This window comes from Diabrotica virgifera, chromosome 1 (assembly GCF_917563875.1).
Source record: "Diabrotica virgifera virgifera chromosome 1, PGI_DIABVI_V3a".
Lineage (NCBI taxonomy): Eukaryota > Metazoa > Arthropoda > Insecta > Coleoptera > Chrysomelidae > Diabrotica > Diabrotica virgifera.
Genome location: NC_065443.1, coordinates 39,426,383 through 39,444,477, shown reverse-complemented (window position 1 = coordinate 39,444,477; position 18,095 = coordinate 39,426,383). Strand labels below are relative to the sequence as shown.

At 32.9% G+C, this 18,095-nt stretch overlaps 1 protein-coding gene across 3 annotated transcripts in view; it reads right to left on the bottom strand.

Annotated features, from left to right (window-relative positions):
• LOC114336027 (aminopeptidase N) overlaps positions 1–17,846 on the bottom strand; it is a 92,055-nt gene extending 74,209 nt beyond the window's left edge. Inside the window, exons 1-5 of one of the 3 annotated variants that reach the window (XM_050651477.1) lie at positions 17,603–17,846; positions 9,360–9,770; positions 5,798–6,013; positions 4,104–4,400; positions 963–1,146 (exon numbers count right to left, since the gene is read on the bottom strand). In XM_050651477.1, coding sequence (XP_050507434.1) covers positions 963–1,146; positions 4,104–4,400; positions 5,798–6,013; positions 9,360–9,766 — 1,104 coding nt within the window. In that variant the 5' untranslated portion in view covers positions 9,767–9,770; positions 17,603–17,846. Of the gene's footprint in view, positions 1–962; positions 1,147–4,103; positions 4,401–5,797; positions 6,014–9,359; positions 9,771–17,237; positions 17,342–17,602 lie in introns of those variants that run through there. The other 2 variants (XM_050651438.1, XM_050651512.1) reach the window with 2 other exon arrangements.
• Between the last annotated feature and the right edge of the window lie 249 nt (positions 17,847–18,095).

Here is an 18,095-nt window from a genome sequence, read left to right as displayed (position 1 = left end):
CTTCAAACTGGCTCAAGTCATTTTTGTTGCAACTCCTTAAAAACACAACGCTAGGAAATGTTCATAATATCGATTAATTAGTCTAATGAGCTACACTCTCAAAACTTTTCTAAAAGAAACCCAATTTGATTTTAGAAAAGATATGGGAACTATGGAGACACTTTTGCTAAATATTTTACTACCATAATGCCATGATCAAACACAAGATATCATTGCATGCTTTGTGGATTTCAAAAAGCCATTCGAAAAAGAACAGCATATAAAATTAATGAAGATGCTAAAAATATAGAATAAAAAAATATAGGTCTTCGTATTATTAAGAATCTGTATTGGAATCAAACTGCGACCGTAAAAAATGGAGATACCTAGAGCAGCTTTTTAAAGATGAGGAAATTTCTGAGTAATCAGAGACTCAATCTGAAAGTGCCATATGAGCTGGTAAAATGTTATTTTCACTCTTTTCTTCTTTGTGGTGCCGAAGCTTGAACTGTTATTGTTGACTTAATGAGAAAGCTGGGAGCATTTGAGATATGGCTTTTTAGGCAAATATTGAAAATACTATAGACCGATCATATTACGAAGGAAATGGTGATGCACAGAATGGGAAGAGATAGAGAACTTTTGACCACTATTGACCACGATTAAGGAGAAAGACAGCATATTTAGGGCACATATTTAGAAATGATAAGAACGAGTTATTACGGCTAAGTATGAAGGGAAAAATCGAAGGAATAAGGGGTTCTGGTAAATTACAAATATCCTGGCTGCAAAACATTTGCGACTGGACCGAGTTAAATAAACAGACGCTTTTAAGAAAAGCAGAAAATACAGACGACTTTGCAATATGTCAATTGTAACTCATTAAATTTTAATGTAGTACTTAACGCTCTATAGTAATTATAATCTATTATATTATATTATAAGTATATCCCTATATAAACAATGATAATATTTTTACTTACTAAATCCGGGAGGTGATACTTTAAAAAAGTGGTAAAACCCTCATTGAGCCAAACATCAGACCACCGCTCTGGGGTAATATAGTTGCCAAACCATTGATGAGCTATCTCTCCTGTCAACGTTTGTATGATTCTTTGTTTTTGTTTAACGCTGGTTTTAGATCCTTCATCAAGCAGATTCTCTTCTCTGAAATAGTTAAAACGGTTTAGTAAATAATTTGCTAAATATTCAAGAAGTAATAATAGAATCTTATACAAGGTAGACAGCTCATTATATTTAGACAATTTTACCCTCCACATTAACAATTCCCTGTATGATGTTATATGCTGAGATCATAGTAAATGTCATTTGAACATGGCATAAGTCACTTGACAAGAGTACCTGACAAAAATACTAGTAAAAAACTTCTTCTTCTTCTTCCTGCTTCCTTAATACCTACTTGACAAGAGTACCTGAAAAAAATACTAGTAAAAAAACTTCTTTTCTTCTTCCTGCTCCCTTAATAGGCTAGCTCCCGTTCCATCTTCGAATGCCTCCTCATCATATATCCAGGTTGTCACTCCACCTCTTCCTTGGCCTTCCTATACTCCTTCGGTTGTTTGGTGATCTATCTCGTGCTATCTTTACTAGTCTTCCTTCTCCCATTCTGCCTATATGGCTATACCATTCTTTTCTTTTTTTCAGTGTCCAATCATTTATGTTCTCTATATTAGAGCTTTGCCTGAGGTCTGTGCTACGTTGTCTTTCATCATCATCATCAATGGCGTTACAACTCTTCGTGAGTCTTTGGCGCGTTTACTATTGCCTTCCATGTATGTCGGTCCTGTCCCACTAATTCCCATTGTCTCACTACTATTTTCTCCAGATCTTCTTTGACTGCATCTTTCTACCTTTTGCTAGGCCGTCCTAAGACCTTCGTCCATCTGGCTTTTCCCAGAACACATTGTTTATAATCCGATTATCGGTAATGCGTATCACAGGCCATGCCCATCTGTCTATTGGCCTTTATATATCCGACTAGATTTTCCTTTCCGAATAGAGACTCTAACTCGTTATTGTATCTGCGCCTCCATTCGTTTGTCACGCAGTTTATCTTTATCAATTTATTTACTTATTTTTTTGTTAGCGTCCATGTTTCGTTTTCATACGCGACTGCTAGTCGTATTATGGTCTTATACACTAACCGGCACAAAATTCCGCCACCCAAATTTTTTGATTAAATTTGACAATTTATAACTTTATTATTTGTACCCTGATTTTCAATATTCTTGCACCAGTTTGTAGGTACATGTATTGATATCGTTTATTATTACTCCAGTAACAAAAAAAATTGCTTGCATGGCATTATACAGGGGTGAATGGAAGCGTTGTATTTTCTTCTAAATTTAAACAATTCTGTGGAAAAATGGAAGAGCTGAATTTGTTTCATAGTCCTGTACATTTTACCAGCATGAAATTTTGTTTTTTGAAATATGTGAATATCTCTTTTCTTGTAATAGCTGTACCATTTTTTGCAAATAAAAACACTGACTCATAAACATAAATATCTTAAATAGAAATTGGATTGGTAAGATTAGAATGGCCCGCATGCACTCCACATCTCAATCCTATTGAGCATTTATGGGATGAATTAAGAATGGCTATTCGCCTTCAGCCTAGGCCTCCAGAAAATTTGGTACAGTTATGCCCAAGTAGAGGAATATCGGGCTATTCCCCAGGCAAGGATAACACAGACAGACAGACAGACACTTTATTTGATGTCAAACATATTTCGAGCAGTCTTTGCTGCAAGAGGTGGATATACCCGATATTGAATTGTTTTGTTTTGTTGTTAATTTTGTTTTGTTTTGTTAATTTTAGTGCGCTTGATATTTTTAATTCAATAAACCTTCAAAGCAGTGTTCTTATTTACAACTTTTACAAGAAAAAAGATATTTGAATAATTCAAAAAACAAAACTTTAGTGATACCTCCAGGATAATACTAAAGGAGTATGAAACAAAATTAGCCAAATGAAGCCAATTTTTTCACAGATTTTTTTTAAATTAGGAGAAAATACAACGCTTCCGTTCACTCCCGTATAATGACACCTAAGCAAAAAATTTTTAATAGCGGAATAATAACAAAGATATCAATACATGTACCTACCTATACACTGATGCAAGAATCTTGAAAATCGGAGTACAAATAATAAATTTATAGATTGTAAAACTTAATCAAAAATTTTGGGTGGCGGAATTTTGTGTCGGTGAGTGTGTATCTGAATTTTTGCGTCTCATGAAAGGAGTTTTGACTGAATTGGATGTTGCATTGCAAAGAAAGATCTTTTTCCTGCCATTATTCGCGTTTCAACTTCTCGCTCTATGTTGTTGTCATTTGTGATTGTTGCTCCCGTATATATTGTGCCATTGCATCTACGTCATCGGCAAAGGCGAGTATGATTTTTGCTCACCGAGCAGTTATGACTGGTTTGATTTTTGGATAAATTTTTCGCATAACATATTCTAAGGCCAGGTCTGTCCGATAATGATTTTCCTGTGATAAGTCGGACTATTTTCATTTCACACGTTTCCATCAGTCTTTTTGTCCTTATGGTGGCAGGTCTTGTTACCGCAGTGTAAGTCATAACTGGCCTAACTGCTGTCCTATAGATATGGGCCTATGTTTCTGTAAAAAACAAAAAAATTGTTTCTGTGTTTCAGTAAAAAAACAAAAATAAATATTTTATTTAGATTAATTTATCGGAGAGAAAGATTATATATTACGTAATCATTAAATCATATCCTAAATCTAACGAGATTCCAACCAAAAAGTGAGTACGACAAGGATGTTTACTATTCCCCTTTACTTTTTATATGGGCCATAACCTAGTTTTAAAGGGTTTTATGTCTTAAGGTGTCAAACATAGGGTCACCTTACTTTCGTCGCGACTACTACTTACTATCACATTTTATTGTATCCCTTCCTTATTTTTATTGAGACGACAAGCTACGTCTCAATAACCAAGTAAAAAGTATTTCAGGTTCATAAGATCTGCTTTTTTAGAATAGATTTATTTTTTGGTTCTTTATGTGTGTGTGTTTTTTTTTAATTTCATAATCGTAAAAGCAAACAGTGAAGCTGAGATTTATGATAAAGGTATACCTTTCAAGCAAAAGACCCCAACTGTTTTCTTTTCCAAAATTTAAGTGGTCTGTTGCTACCACATAGAGTTGAGGATTGCCCATGTCGTTATATTTTATTCCTGTAAACCCTCCCATCGAATTGATCAAATCAGATCCATGTTTTAAAGCAATTCCCGCGTAGTTTTTCAATTCTGGTTGAGTAAAGATGCTATATGTGTACTCTTGATCTGTTGTTGTTATTTGTGCAAAGTTGGAAATGACGAATCCTAATGATTGTGTTGACATTATCGGTGTTTCGTCAAATTGAGTAGTCATCCTAAAAACATTTGCAAATTATTTTTAAATTTATAATAGTCACTAATACATTCACCGGCAAAATTAACAGCCCACCATGTATTTCTTTCAATTTGCAGAAATTATCAATCTTGGACCACATTTTATGAAAAATACGGTGAAAACCACCTTTGAGGAAAACAAAACAGTAAAATTTTTGAAAAACAAGTCGTTTATCAAGGGACTCTTAGCAAAAATCTAATGTTTAAAAATCTTCGAAGAGAATTCAAACAAATGTAATTTTGAAAATCATAGTCTAATTAAAAACAAATGAGTATTTATAATGGGTGTTGCCGCCTCTGGACCTTAGGACTTCTTGGATAGGATTAGGTAATCCATTCATGATATCCTAGATATCCGATTGGGGGATATTGTGCCAATCCTTTACCGCAGCTGTCTTGAGGCTGGTACTCTTGCTCTCACCCGTTTTTTGAGGTTGTCCCAAATTTTTTCCATTGGGTTAAAATCGGGACTGCGTGCCGGCCATAATAAAACTAAAATCCCGACCTCATTAAGGTACTCACGTGTGAATCTTGCGGTATGGCAAAGGCATTGCCATGCATTAATCTAAATTTTTCACCAATGAACAGCGCAAAAGACATAACATGGTCTTGGAGAACTTCTTCCACGTATCTTTGAGCATTCACACTGCCTCTATCGAGCACAACAAGATCTGTACGAGCTTTGTAAGAGATACCTCCCCAGATCATTATTGATCCTCCTCGGTAAGCCACTGTTTCGGTTATAGTGCAAAGAATAAACCTTTCATCTTGAGGCATGTAGACAAACTGAGGTCCATCTGGATCTCTTAGGTCTATTGTGCTCTGAAAACCAAGTCTAGCTGTACGGTATTGTGGGAGCTAGCTGGACGAAAAGCCCTCAAATCCCTTAAAAGCCTTCAGCCCTTACATCTTTCGGAGTGTCCAAGATGGCTGCGATAGAAGGATTGCACAATATCCTTGAATCATATGATGTATATCCATGGATTGCCCAACCCGCTCCAAGAAGTCGTAAGGGCAAGAGACCGCAACACCGTTTATTAATACTAAAATTATGTTTGTTTAAATTTGTTTCGAAATTTTTAAACATCAGATTTTTGCTAAGCATCCCCTGATAAACGACTTTTTTTCAAAAATGTTATTGTTTTGTTTTTAGTCAAAGGTGATTTTTACCGTATCTTTCATAGAATGTGGTCCAAAATTGATAATTTTTGCAAATTGAATAATTGAAAGCAATACAAGGTGGTCGGTTAATTTTTCCGTTGAGTGTAGATATTATTATAAGCAATAAATTAATTGACTGATCCGATAATTCCAAAGATTATTAAATATTATTATTGATAAATAAAAGATTATTGATAAATTTTGATAATAAGCTTACCCATCTGAAGTATGAACCTTTTCGACAATAGGAGTATTTCCAATAATTTCGAACGTCCCAGGATAACTAATAAAAATATGAAATACTGATTTAAAATTCGGCTCGTCAAAACATGGAAATACTCGTCTAGCAAAAGTTGGATATAATTGACTAAATATGGCGATTTGTTTGAGATTATTATCGTCGTAAGTAATGTTGTAAAGTCCTCCATCATATCTAAAATGAAAAATATTTTTTATTAGAATTTGATCTTGTTCAGACATGTAAAAGTTCAGAAACTTGTAACCTTAACAATAAAAAAACATCTAGCTGTGAATAACCTAGATGAGAAATAGCACAAAATAATTAAAAATATAGAATTAAAGGAAATTTTCAAAAGACCCAAAGTTCTAATAATAGTATAATAATAAGTATAGTCGGTTCGCTAAACTCAGACACAACTGGCTAGTAATTTTAATAAGTAATTTTGCCAATTTGGTAAAATTGGAAAAAAATTATGAAATAGTTATTAGTTACTAAATAGTTAGTAATTTTGCCAATTTTGGCAAAAAACAAAAAAATTACCTACTAAAATCACTAGGAAGTTGTGTCTGAATTTAGCGAACCGACTATAATTGGACTTCGTAAGTCCTAGGTTTTCACCCAAAGTGATCGAAACCGTAAGTCGATATTTGATTTATTTGATTTCTGAGAAGTATCCGTCATAATTGTTTAAACGGAAATGACTTCAAAACTGGAACTAAAGATTCAAACTCGACTTTTCAATACGCTTCGATTGATATGTTATATACTAGATTCTGCGACTATAATATGGCACTTCCGTTTAGAATTTTTTAACCGTCAATGATATAAAAACCAAAATTACACACTTGTTCTCATGTTGTTAAGGCACGTCGAGTAATATATCGCTTATACTATTTTGGTGACTTTAAAACGGTACTCCCGTCTTAACTCTAAAACCGGAAGTCTGCGGTCAAATTTGATACCATCCTTGGGTTATAAGCTTTCATTCGACACCTCATTTGTCATTATATCTGTAATAATAACGGAGAAGTTATATTCGCGGACGGACGGACAGAGCAACAGAGTGTCATGAAACCTGAAATATATATTTGTTCTCGTCTTGCTAAGGCGCGTCGAATTATATCACTTGTACTGTTGTGTTGACTTTAATACACTACTTCCGGTTGTACTTCTGAAACCGGAAGTCCGAAGTCAAATTTCTCATCTTTAGTACCATCCTTGGATTACAAGCTTTCATTGGGCACTTCATTTGTCATTCTACCTGGTACAATGGCGGAGGAGTTGTGTTTACAGACAGACGGACGAACAGACGGACGTGGCTAATTTAAAGTTTTCACAATTTTTTAAAATTGGGTGGAAATAATAAGATAAAGCAAATAAACTACAATTTTTATAATCTAGGCGTTGCAGGTTGCAGTTCTCCTGAGTTCCCGCTGAAAGAACGGTGTCGACAGCATATCTTAAGCCGGGTACGCATATGCCAGCCAAAATATTTTGCGAACTGCTCGCTTACAGTTCGTTGAAAATATATTTACAGCGAACTCATCGCAATCTCATCACGATCCATGTAAAGCGACGAACCAACTTGTGCAAAGTTTATGTAAATTATTCATTTAATTTGTAATCTTATCTCAAAATCAATTTCTAAATGTAAATAAAGACAGCAATTTTTTGTTTTCCAACTATAAAATAAAAATTGACTATATTTTGTTTCTCACGTTTCCTGTCTCTAGAAACACATCATTCACTCATACGTGACAATATTGCTGCATACGCGGTTCAAATCGAACTGCGAATATCCTTTAGTCCAATCAACCACCATTTTCTCGTGGAATTTTGAGAACCAAGGTTGATTTCCTTGATTATTTCATTCATAGGAGATTCTGACCAATAGAAAGCTACAGAAATCTAAATTAAATCGATAATTTTTGATAATTTCCCGTCGTCAAGTATATTACGTCAGATGCCCTTCGTTGCTACGAAAAAATACATTCAGTGACATTAATGACAATTAATGTTTGTAAAGATTATAAAACTGATGACTTTCATCCGTGAAATATTTATAACAACTGTGTGTTTTTTTGTACTAATTTGTACTTACATAAATAAATTACAATAAAATTTTGGTTTTGAACAGTTTTATTCATGAAATAATCGCAACAAATTGCACTCGATCTCTAAAATTAATATAGAATTTTTGCCCTCGTGACACTTTGAAATAATTTCACTCGCCTTCGGCTCGTGAAATTAAAACTGTCAAAGTGACATTCGGAAAAAATTCAATAATTTTAGAGCTCTTGTGTAATTACTTCTGAAAATTTGGATTTAGGTAGTAAGTATAACCTTTGTCAAAATCTACTATATGCCGAACTGCGCTTTTGCCCTGGGGTGAAAACAACCCCATCTAGGGGATGAAAATTTTTTAATCAAAATAATTAAGGAAATCGATAGAGTGATCAATTCTGAGTATAATTTTTTTTTGCAAAATTGACACTTTCCAAGTTATTTGCTATTGAAACTATGCATTTTTCATTGGAAAAACTCACGTGTTATAACAGTTTTTGATGAATAACTTAAAAAATTTAATTTTATAGCAAAAATCATTAAAACAAAATTGTAGCTAATAAAAAAACAAAGAGATTCGCGTCTAAAAGACCTATGTAAACCCAATAACGACTGAGTTACTGAAATAAAAAGGAAAAAATTCCTCTCATTGGCTGTATACCATAATAAAAAATTACTAAGGAATTAAAACTTCTTATGTAGGTAGATGGTATATAAATTTATTAAAATTTGGTTCCATCACTAGTATAAAACAAACGTTTTCGGACTAATCAGTCCATCATCAGGTTGAAACCTAAAATAAGTAAACCACTGTATAAAAAGTCAAAGTTGAAATGTTAAAAAGTTAGGAAAAAAAATTAAATCATGTGGTTACTTACTTCAGATCTAAAGTAGTTCGAACTAGCTACATAGGTAGGTCGAATGACCTTACGATTATAAAAATGAAGCCATTTCGGCTACAACAATGTCGAAAATAAGTCGATGTTAAAAGAATACAATTAGACTATAATGGAGTCTTCATCTTGGCTTCAAACTGACAGACTGAAATATGACATTGAATGAATATTGACAAGACCTTCTAGATAGGGAATTTTATGTGTATACCTACAGTTATTTTATATTGTCAAAATGCAAAAAAAAATTCTAAATGATTGAATTTAATTAACTATTAAATAAATAAGTGAGAATGAAACAATTTAAATTAATAATAACATAGAATTATTTATGATAATTCTATGACTATTGAAAGCGAAAATGTTGCCAACAGTTACTGACTCTCTAAAGGATGGTTGTTTTCGAAAAACATCTAAATGGAGAACCTTTAATTTCAAATAACTCGAATGTCTGGCTTTGTTTAACAACATTTCTTTAAGACTATTAAACTGATATCGGATTAATAATTATTTGTATCTACTACAATTTTACTTACGCATCCAAAAAATTATTTAGTAGGTAAGCCTGTAATAATAATTACCTTGCAGAGAGTTTTGCTTTGTAATCAATACTCAATGAGTTTGCTTCTTTTATTTCTACATGGGAATTGCAAGTAATGTTTAGTAAATCCAGTGAGTTTTGAACGTACTTCCAACGACACGGTCTTTTTGTATCGCCGTTTAAATAGATTTTGCTTATAGCAATATGTTCTTCGGATGAATGTAACAGAATGTATTCAGAAGTTTCTGTTGCTGTAAAAACTATATTTACAGTTCCTGAATAGTTTTCATCGTATGCACTAGGTATATTCAGCCATAGAGTGTACATAGTTGGAGAAATATGCTTTAATAAAGTTGTATCCACTGCATCGGTAATAATAATAACAGCTGCTCCGAAAAAAATTAACGGAACGAGGAACGTATTGAACAAGTTAGTTTTTATCGCCATTTATCTAAAAATTAAAAAATATTATTTTTATATAACGCATGCAATATTTACAGTAAGATCAAGTTAAGAGTAGAAATACTCAAGAATAAGGAACCCTCTATCATCATAGAAACAGTGTTAAATGTAAACAATACTACCGCTGGCTTAAGAAGTACCTACACATAATACTACAAAACTAAGTAGGAGGACAAACAACAAAATAGAAATGGAAGGACAACAACAAAAAAAATAGAGATAGGTACCTATCGCCAACATGGAATAAGCGAGACAAGTAAGAAGTAGTACAGATGAACAACAAGGATTCAGATCCGGAAGATCCTGCGTAGACGCCGTATTTGTACTGAGACAAATCACAGAAAAGGCCATTGAGTACAATAAACCAGCATATCTATGTTGTATAGACCTGACAAAGACTTTCGATCGCATCTAAGTCGAAAACGTCTTACATTTACTGTATAGAAGAAACATACCAATCAATATTATACAAACCATCGAAAACATCTATTTTCATATCGAATACAGGCAAAGATAAATGGAAAACTAACGCAGTTTATACCAGTACAAAGCGGAGTCCGACAAGGTGACTCATTAAGCCCACTGCTCTTTAATATAATAATGGACAAAATATTAGACGCATCACGTACAGGTCATGGTTACAGAATGGGGAACAAAGAAATCCAAATATTATGTTATGCAGACGACGCCGCAATAATCGCCGAGACAGAAGACGATCTCCAAAGGTTAACACACATCTTCAATACAACATCCAAGAAATACAATATGATAATATCAGCAGAAAAAAACAAATGTATGACAACATCTAAATACCCACTACGATGTAAAATCGAAATTGATGGGACAATAATAAAGCAGGAAGCAAGGTTTAGATATCTGGGAATAGATATAACCAGTTACGGAGATGTTGAAGAGGAAGTACACAAAAGCAAGAATCTATAAAGCAGCAATTAGACCTATATTGACATACACAGCGGAGACAAAACCTGACACATCTAAAACGAGAAGACTACTAGAAACAACAGAGACGAATACCATGGAAAAGTCTGTTGGATAGGGAGAGAAGCGAAAACATAAGAAGATCATGCAATGTAGAAGACATAAATGGATGGGTGACAAAACGGAAACAGGAGTGGAACGAACACATTAGTAGAATGGCAGAGGATAGGATAGTACAAATAGCACGAGAAAAGTCACCAAATGGACGAAGAAGTATTGGTAGACCAAAAAAAGATGGTGCGATAACTTAAATAATTTAGGAGGCTAATATTTAAGAAAAACAGGCTTTAAAGCCTACATACAAGAAGGAAGAAAAAGAAAAAGAAAATAAGAAGTAAAAAACCCAAAACCTAACATTTTTTGGTAGGTGGATAGCTACGAGTATGTTTAATGGTATTTGCTGCATTCGATTCACAAGATCGTTAAGAAATTTTGTGAACTAAAATGATGTCTACATGAAAATTGCAATATTGAACAAGGAAAATGAATATTACAAGTTGCACGTCGAAGTGGGGAAAAATAATAAAATTGTTAAACTAACTAATAAAATTGTAATTCGAAAATAATTGACAGAATTAGTTCAATATTACTACTCCGGGGTGTTTGGTGTAGCTGAATACGAATATCATGACAGCGATACTCTCTGAGATATCTGGTTCCCAGGATGGGCCTCGTCAGGAGTTTTATAGAAATCCGATACAAAATCAGTGCAAACTTGTTACTGGGTGGTTTTTTGAGTCGCTTAACACGAATATCATGACTTTGACGGTCTCTGAGGCAGCTGTGGTACTCAAAACAGCCCTTGCCTACTGGAGATTTGTGAAAATTCGGTACAAAATCAATACAAACTCATTACTAGAATATTTCTGGGGTCGTTGGTTACGAATCTCATAACGGTGATGGTCTCAGAGGCAAATGGTATTCAGGACGAACCTCATTTCCTGGACTTTTATGAAAATTGATACAAAATCAGTACAAAATGGTTACTTAGATAGTTCGAGAAACCTGGTACCCAGAACGAACTGATTTTGTAAGATATTTCTATAAAACTCTACGAGATGAGTCTCGCTTTTGACACGAGATGTCTCCAGGACATTGGCGACATGATAATCATGTTATATTAGTAATTCCAAAAACCTCAATACAACAGGTTCAGTAACAAATTTTTACAGATTTTCAAAAGACTTTTCACAAAACTTCTCACACAAAAGAGACGAGTCTCGTCCTGGGCTCCAGGTGTCTCGGGGATCATTTTCTAATATGATACTTATTAGTATTCAGTCATCCAAAAAATATCCGAAAATGGGTTTGCATGGATTTTGTGTTGGATTTCCATAAAACTCCAAGAGACCTTTGTATTGAATTTCCATAAAACTCCAAACGAGGCCCATTCTGAGCTCACAATGAGACTCGTCTGGAGTTATTAGTTAATTATAATCAGAACAAAATTAGATTGTGCACCCCTTGTTTTTTATAATTCTTAGCATGCTAAATTATATATATCCAATAATTTTTATCCATTAAACAGATCAACTTTATATCTATTAGCCTCTACTAAAAGAACTGACAGAAAGTATAAAAGATGAATAAATCTACGAAGAAGCATGTTGTCTTCAAAAACAAAAAATATATGAGAAGATAAAAAATAAGTTAAAGTAAAAAGTTAAAAGGTTACATAGTCCATTGAAATGTTACATCTTTTAGGCCATACCTTGCATTTGTTAGAGGAGTCAATTTTATTTTTTTAGTGTGTAGAGAGGATCAGTAGAAGCTTAAGTTCAAGTTTTTGTGGTCGTCAATCTTGTCCGCCGGCCGCCATCTTGGAAATGGAGTGCAGAGGGGTTTCGCGCTATATCTCGTAAACTACAAACCCTACGAAAAATCTAATAAAACCTAAAATGTAGCAAATTATATTTTCTACAATTTTGGTCCTATTACTTTTTATCGTCAAGTGACCAACCAAAAAGATATAAACAAAAATAAGTAAAAATTTTTTAACAAGTTTCCTTTTTTAATGTTATAACTTTCTTCAGTTCATTTTACAATAAAATAATATTATAGCAATTTGGTAAATGGTTTTTCAGCGAACAATTTCCACTATAAAGGTGTTTAGTTCTGTTTATTTATCTAGGTTTTACAGCGCTCCAAACTACAACGACCAGATTCTCGAATGCTCATAGGGATACAATAAAAACAAAACGTTGTGCTTACTTTTCTATATTGATATTTTTTATTCATACAATTTAATATGATTTTGACATTCCTATGCTATTATTAATCTATTTTTGACCTTTCTCCCCACTATAAAACTTAGAACCCTAAGCATATATAGAAAAGGCCCAAGAAGTTGTTTGAGAACAAATTCGCCGGTCCAGAAGAAGAATGACGCCACCGCAAAATGCAAAATTTTTCAAAAACGATTTTTAAATATTTAAAATATGGATGAAATGAAGAGTAATAGTCCAGGAGCATCGGTATGGCGTTTGTTTTTTGAGAACGATAGCCTTTATTTTCATCGATTTTGGTCCGAATTTCATTATCTTAATTTAATCGTCCCATTTTCAACCCTATCTACAGTTGCGTCATTATGCATCTGAAACAAGGTCTAACATAGCACGTATTTCAGTAACGACGCAACTACCCTATAGTGGCTCAGCACATTTTTACAGTTCGGTGTTTTTGTCATCTTTACATAGTATCTTTACATAGTATTTTAGAAGTTAATTGCACGATAAACAGAAATTGACAAAATTTGCAGTTGCGTCATTTTTCTTCCGTACACTTAAAAAAATTTAGTTCGTAATATTGATTAACAGTAATTACTGAATAGTATTTCGTTGTCACAACAATTTAATTTTTGTTTCAACGAACTTTTAGACATTGGCGAATGTATTTGGTTATTGTCACAATGATTGAATAATAATTGTGAGAATAACTAGAGTACATTAATCAATAACACTCAATTTATTCAGCCAATAACTTAGTTTCGTATATTTAATAAATACTGTTAATTCTGGCAGCAACTCACGTTCTTGATTTCGTAGATGACAAGCAATTACCTTGGTTTATCGTGACAACGTACAGATTTCATTTAAACAATGTACAAATGTTGTTAATATATAGTATATAGTATATATGATTATTGAATAGATGTAAATTGATTGTTGTGACAACGAATGCATTAATCAATCTACTACTGCATTTAATGCCCACAATCAATGCTTTCATTGTAACAATAATCGTAGTTGTTGAGACAAGAAATGTTTTGCTTGACCATTTGAAAGTTAACGGCTTTTCCTTATCGTGATACCCGTAGCTTCTCTGTGTTACCGAAGTGCCGAATAATAATTGCATTTCGTTTTCAAGTGTAGTCCGTAGTAGAAGGAAGTTTTTGTGTGTCTATTATCGTGAAATTTCGGTCGAAGTCTTTTTAAATGTATTCATTTTTTTTCGAATCCTGAGAAAACTAATTATTATTTTTGAAAATTTAAATGCAAAATAAAATATTACAGTATTATCGAGTGTCTGAAGTCCCTGAGAACCTCTATAATGATTATTTTAAGAAGTCACAGGGGTGAAAAAGAGAAAATTTAGTATGATTTTTAATTTCAAATAGGCATACCAATTCAACAAAAACTGTTTGTTTATTCTAAGGGACTTTCTGCCCTCGGTAATAATGTAATATTTTATTCTGCGTTTAAATTTTTCAAAAATACTTATTAGTTTTCTCAGAATTAAAAAAAATGAATGCGTTTAAAAAGAATTCGATCGACATTTTGCACCTGCGCTCTCAAAAATGATTAAAGTGTTATACATTTTTGGAATCACTATTTCAAACGCTTTTAAATAAGCTGTCATATGACGTAATTTCCCATTAAAAAAATCTAAGTTACGCCTGTCACCTGAAGAGGGATCGTGTAAAGTTCGAAACATTGATGTTATAATATACTTTGATTATTTTAAAAATCGACCTGTCCGAGCGTTTTGCTTATGTGCTAAAAATAAATAAGTTAATAAGGGGGTGGGGGGGAGTGTAACACTTATTCCAGTATACTGTACAAGTGAAATCATATGAAAAATCACACAGTGTAAAGTCCTTTAGGTTAAGGACAAAAAGGGGGATTTAAAAATTATTATTAATAAATTAATATCATACATTGGGCTATTGCATTCAGTAATTATTAATATAAAATACGTTCATAGTAGGAATGAACGAAACTGATTGTAAGAATGAAAATAATTGCTTGTAAGAAAAACCGTATTTATTGTGGGAATGAACGGAATTAATTGTAACAATAAACGGAAATAATTGTAACAATAAACGAAATACGTTAGGAGAAATAACACTGTTATTGACACAACGAATAGTCTTCGTCGGTCAATTAACGACGTTGTTGTTTCAATAAATAATGTTCGTTGACTCAGTGAACAGAGTTCGTAATATAAATAAATAGTGTTCGTTGACTCAGTGAACAGAGTTCGTAATACCAATAAAGTGATATTATGGTATACATAATGAATGTTCATCAATTCAATAAACGTAATACATTGGCTCAACGAACGAAAATAATGAATTGAGGAACATCGTTTTGTTGTCCCAATAAAACCAAGAATTGGACAAATTTTAAGTACTGCGTTTGTTGCCTGAATTAACATTTTTATTGATATTACGTACCTTTTTCGTTGAGTGTACCAAACTGAATATCTGCCTGCTATTACTTTTATTATTATAATTTATCCTAGGTGGCACAGCAGTCGGTCCCCCTATACTTAACTTATTCTTACAGTTGTGCTACCTATTTGGCCACTTGCAGTCATATTAAAAATTGTGAAAAGTATTTTGAGTTTTAAAGATAATACTATTAAGAGTCTCGTCGGTAAAATTTATATTTTTGTGATTAGATAAGCATTTTGTGTTTTTTGTAAAGGTACATCATGAGTGGTGGTTATTTTATTTGTAAGAAACCTCTAGCGAAAATTATTTGTCAGTGGGAAAGTCGAGCCAACTTTACTCACTGTTGTCGGCGAATTTTTTTCGTCTCTTTATATGGTGTAAGTAAAGGCGATTCTATGGAAAATCTGAGATACAAACGATTCGCTAAAACAGTGACAAAAAATTCATTTAATCTCTTCTCACTTCCTCCAACACAAGATGCAGCCCGTTCCCACAGACTCCGAGTGTATCACCAGATTCAGTCATGGCTCAGTAAAAATTGTGATCCAGAAAATTGGGGCTGGAAAAAGCATGGAAAATTTTGGATATCAATCCAAACTTCTAAGCCTCCAGTACCCCTGAGCTTATGAAATTTATCTTTAGCAGATGCAAGGGAAACTGGAAGTGCACGTGGTTGCCGAAAAGCACACCGACAAAGATGAATTACCGACAATGACGCCAACTCTAACTCTCATTATACCACAAAAATTCACCTCGGATACTGATTCAGATCTTGACTCGCAGCTTGGACTATCGAAAAAAATGAAAAAATCATAATTATTATAGATCTTTTTCAACATATAACAATAAATAATATTATTTTGTCTAGAAATTGTCCGTGGATTAGGTCTATTAGGGATACAACACAAAAAACACGCCTCCAGACTGTACGACTCTATCATCATCTATTCATAGGTGGCCGGGAAAAGGGTCAAAAATAGCTTAACAATAGCATAGGAATGTTATAATTATTATGTTATGCTTAATAATAGCATAAAAATCATAATAAATAAATACATATATAGATAGAAAAGTAAGCCCAAGGTTTTGTTTTTATTGTATTCCTATGAGAATTCGAGAATCTGGTCAAGTTTGGAGTGCTGTAAAACCTAGATAAGTAAATAAAATTAAACAAATTTATAGTGAAAATTCTTCGCTGAAAAACAATTTACAAAATTGCTATAATGTTATTTTATTGTAAAATGGACGGAAAAAAAGTTATAACCTCCAGAAGGAAAATTCTAACAAAATTTTCTCTTATTTTTGTTTATAACTTTTTTGTTGGTCACCTGACGATAAAAAGTAATAGAAATAAAATTGTAGAAAATTTTAATTTTCTACATTTTATGTATAATTAAATTTTCTGTATGGTTGCTAGTTTAGGAGATACAGCGCGAAAGCCCTTTTGGACCCCTTTTTCCAAGATGGCAGCCGGGGGACAAGAGCGGCGACCCCAAAAACTTGAACTTAAGCTTCTACTGAACCCCCTACACATTAAAAAAATAAAATTGACTCATGTAAGTAATGCAACCATAAATGTAACATTTCAATGAACTAACAAGGAAACGACAATAATAAATTATGCTTTAGAAAAAAGTTGATAGGACCGCGATCGCTATTGCAATATCTATGTACTACATTTTCGAAAAATATTAGAAGCATAAAAAAATCACTGTCAGTATTTTGAACATAATTGATTGTACACGATATAAATGAAAAATCACTAGAAAGTTTGATCTTTACCTGAGCTAGTGAAACACTAATATACCTCTTTACATACCTACGTAGGACTAACTTAATCATATAAATAATATAAATTGTATATCTCTATTCTTATATATCTTTTGTTTGTCCGTTTGACAACATAATCTGGATTAGATCACAAACAAAGGCACTGTGCTTGTTGATTATATTTGATAAAAATATAATCCTTAATTTTATATATTATAAAATAAGTCATCAGTTTTTTTGACGATGTAATATAAGCAAAGTGAAATAAGGAATTTACTTATATTTATCTATTTTCTTAATTCGTTATTTCAAACAAACATTAAAACATCTTAATAAACAATGTACTTAAGTACGTACTAAATCAAAAATATACTTACTTTCTGATAACTACTGATAGTTTCAAATAACTAAAATTAAAACTATGGTGGTATCGTTGAGAAGTAAAGATTTCAACAAAAAAACATTATTTACAAACATTAGCAGACATTTATTTTGCTAACGTTTGCCAACACATTTTTGGCACAGTTTGTCAAAAACAAGAATTCGCGAATTTGAGTAAGTTTGCAACATTTTCCCTCCTGTTTGTACAAAGTTATATTATATATACTCCGAGAAGTTATATGTGCGACTAGTTTTATAATCATGTCTGTGTTAATAACAACCAGTGATGTGGGAGAGAGATAACAACATAGGGAATTTATTTTTACCTTCACTACGTCCACACTATAAGTTCGCATTTGTGTTGCTATTTCACACCATGCGTCATATTTTTAAGTTTATCGTAGAGTAGCTTATGACTGACGTTCCATATTTCTGGTTTTATTTTGAAAAATTCAATCAACTATAAACATCTCTCATTATCCCATTCCT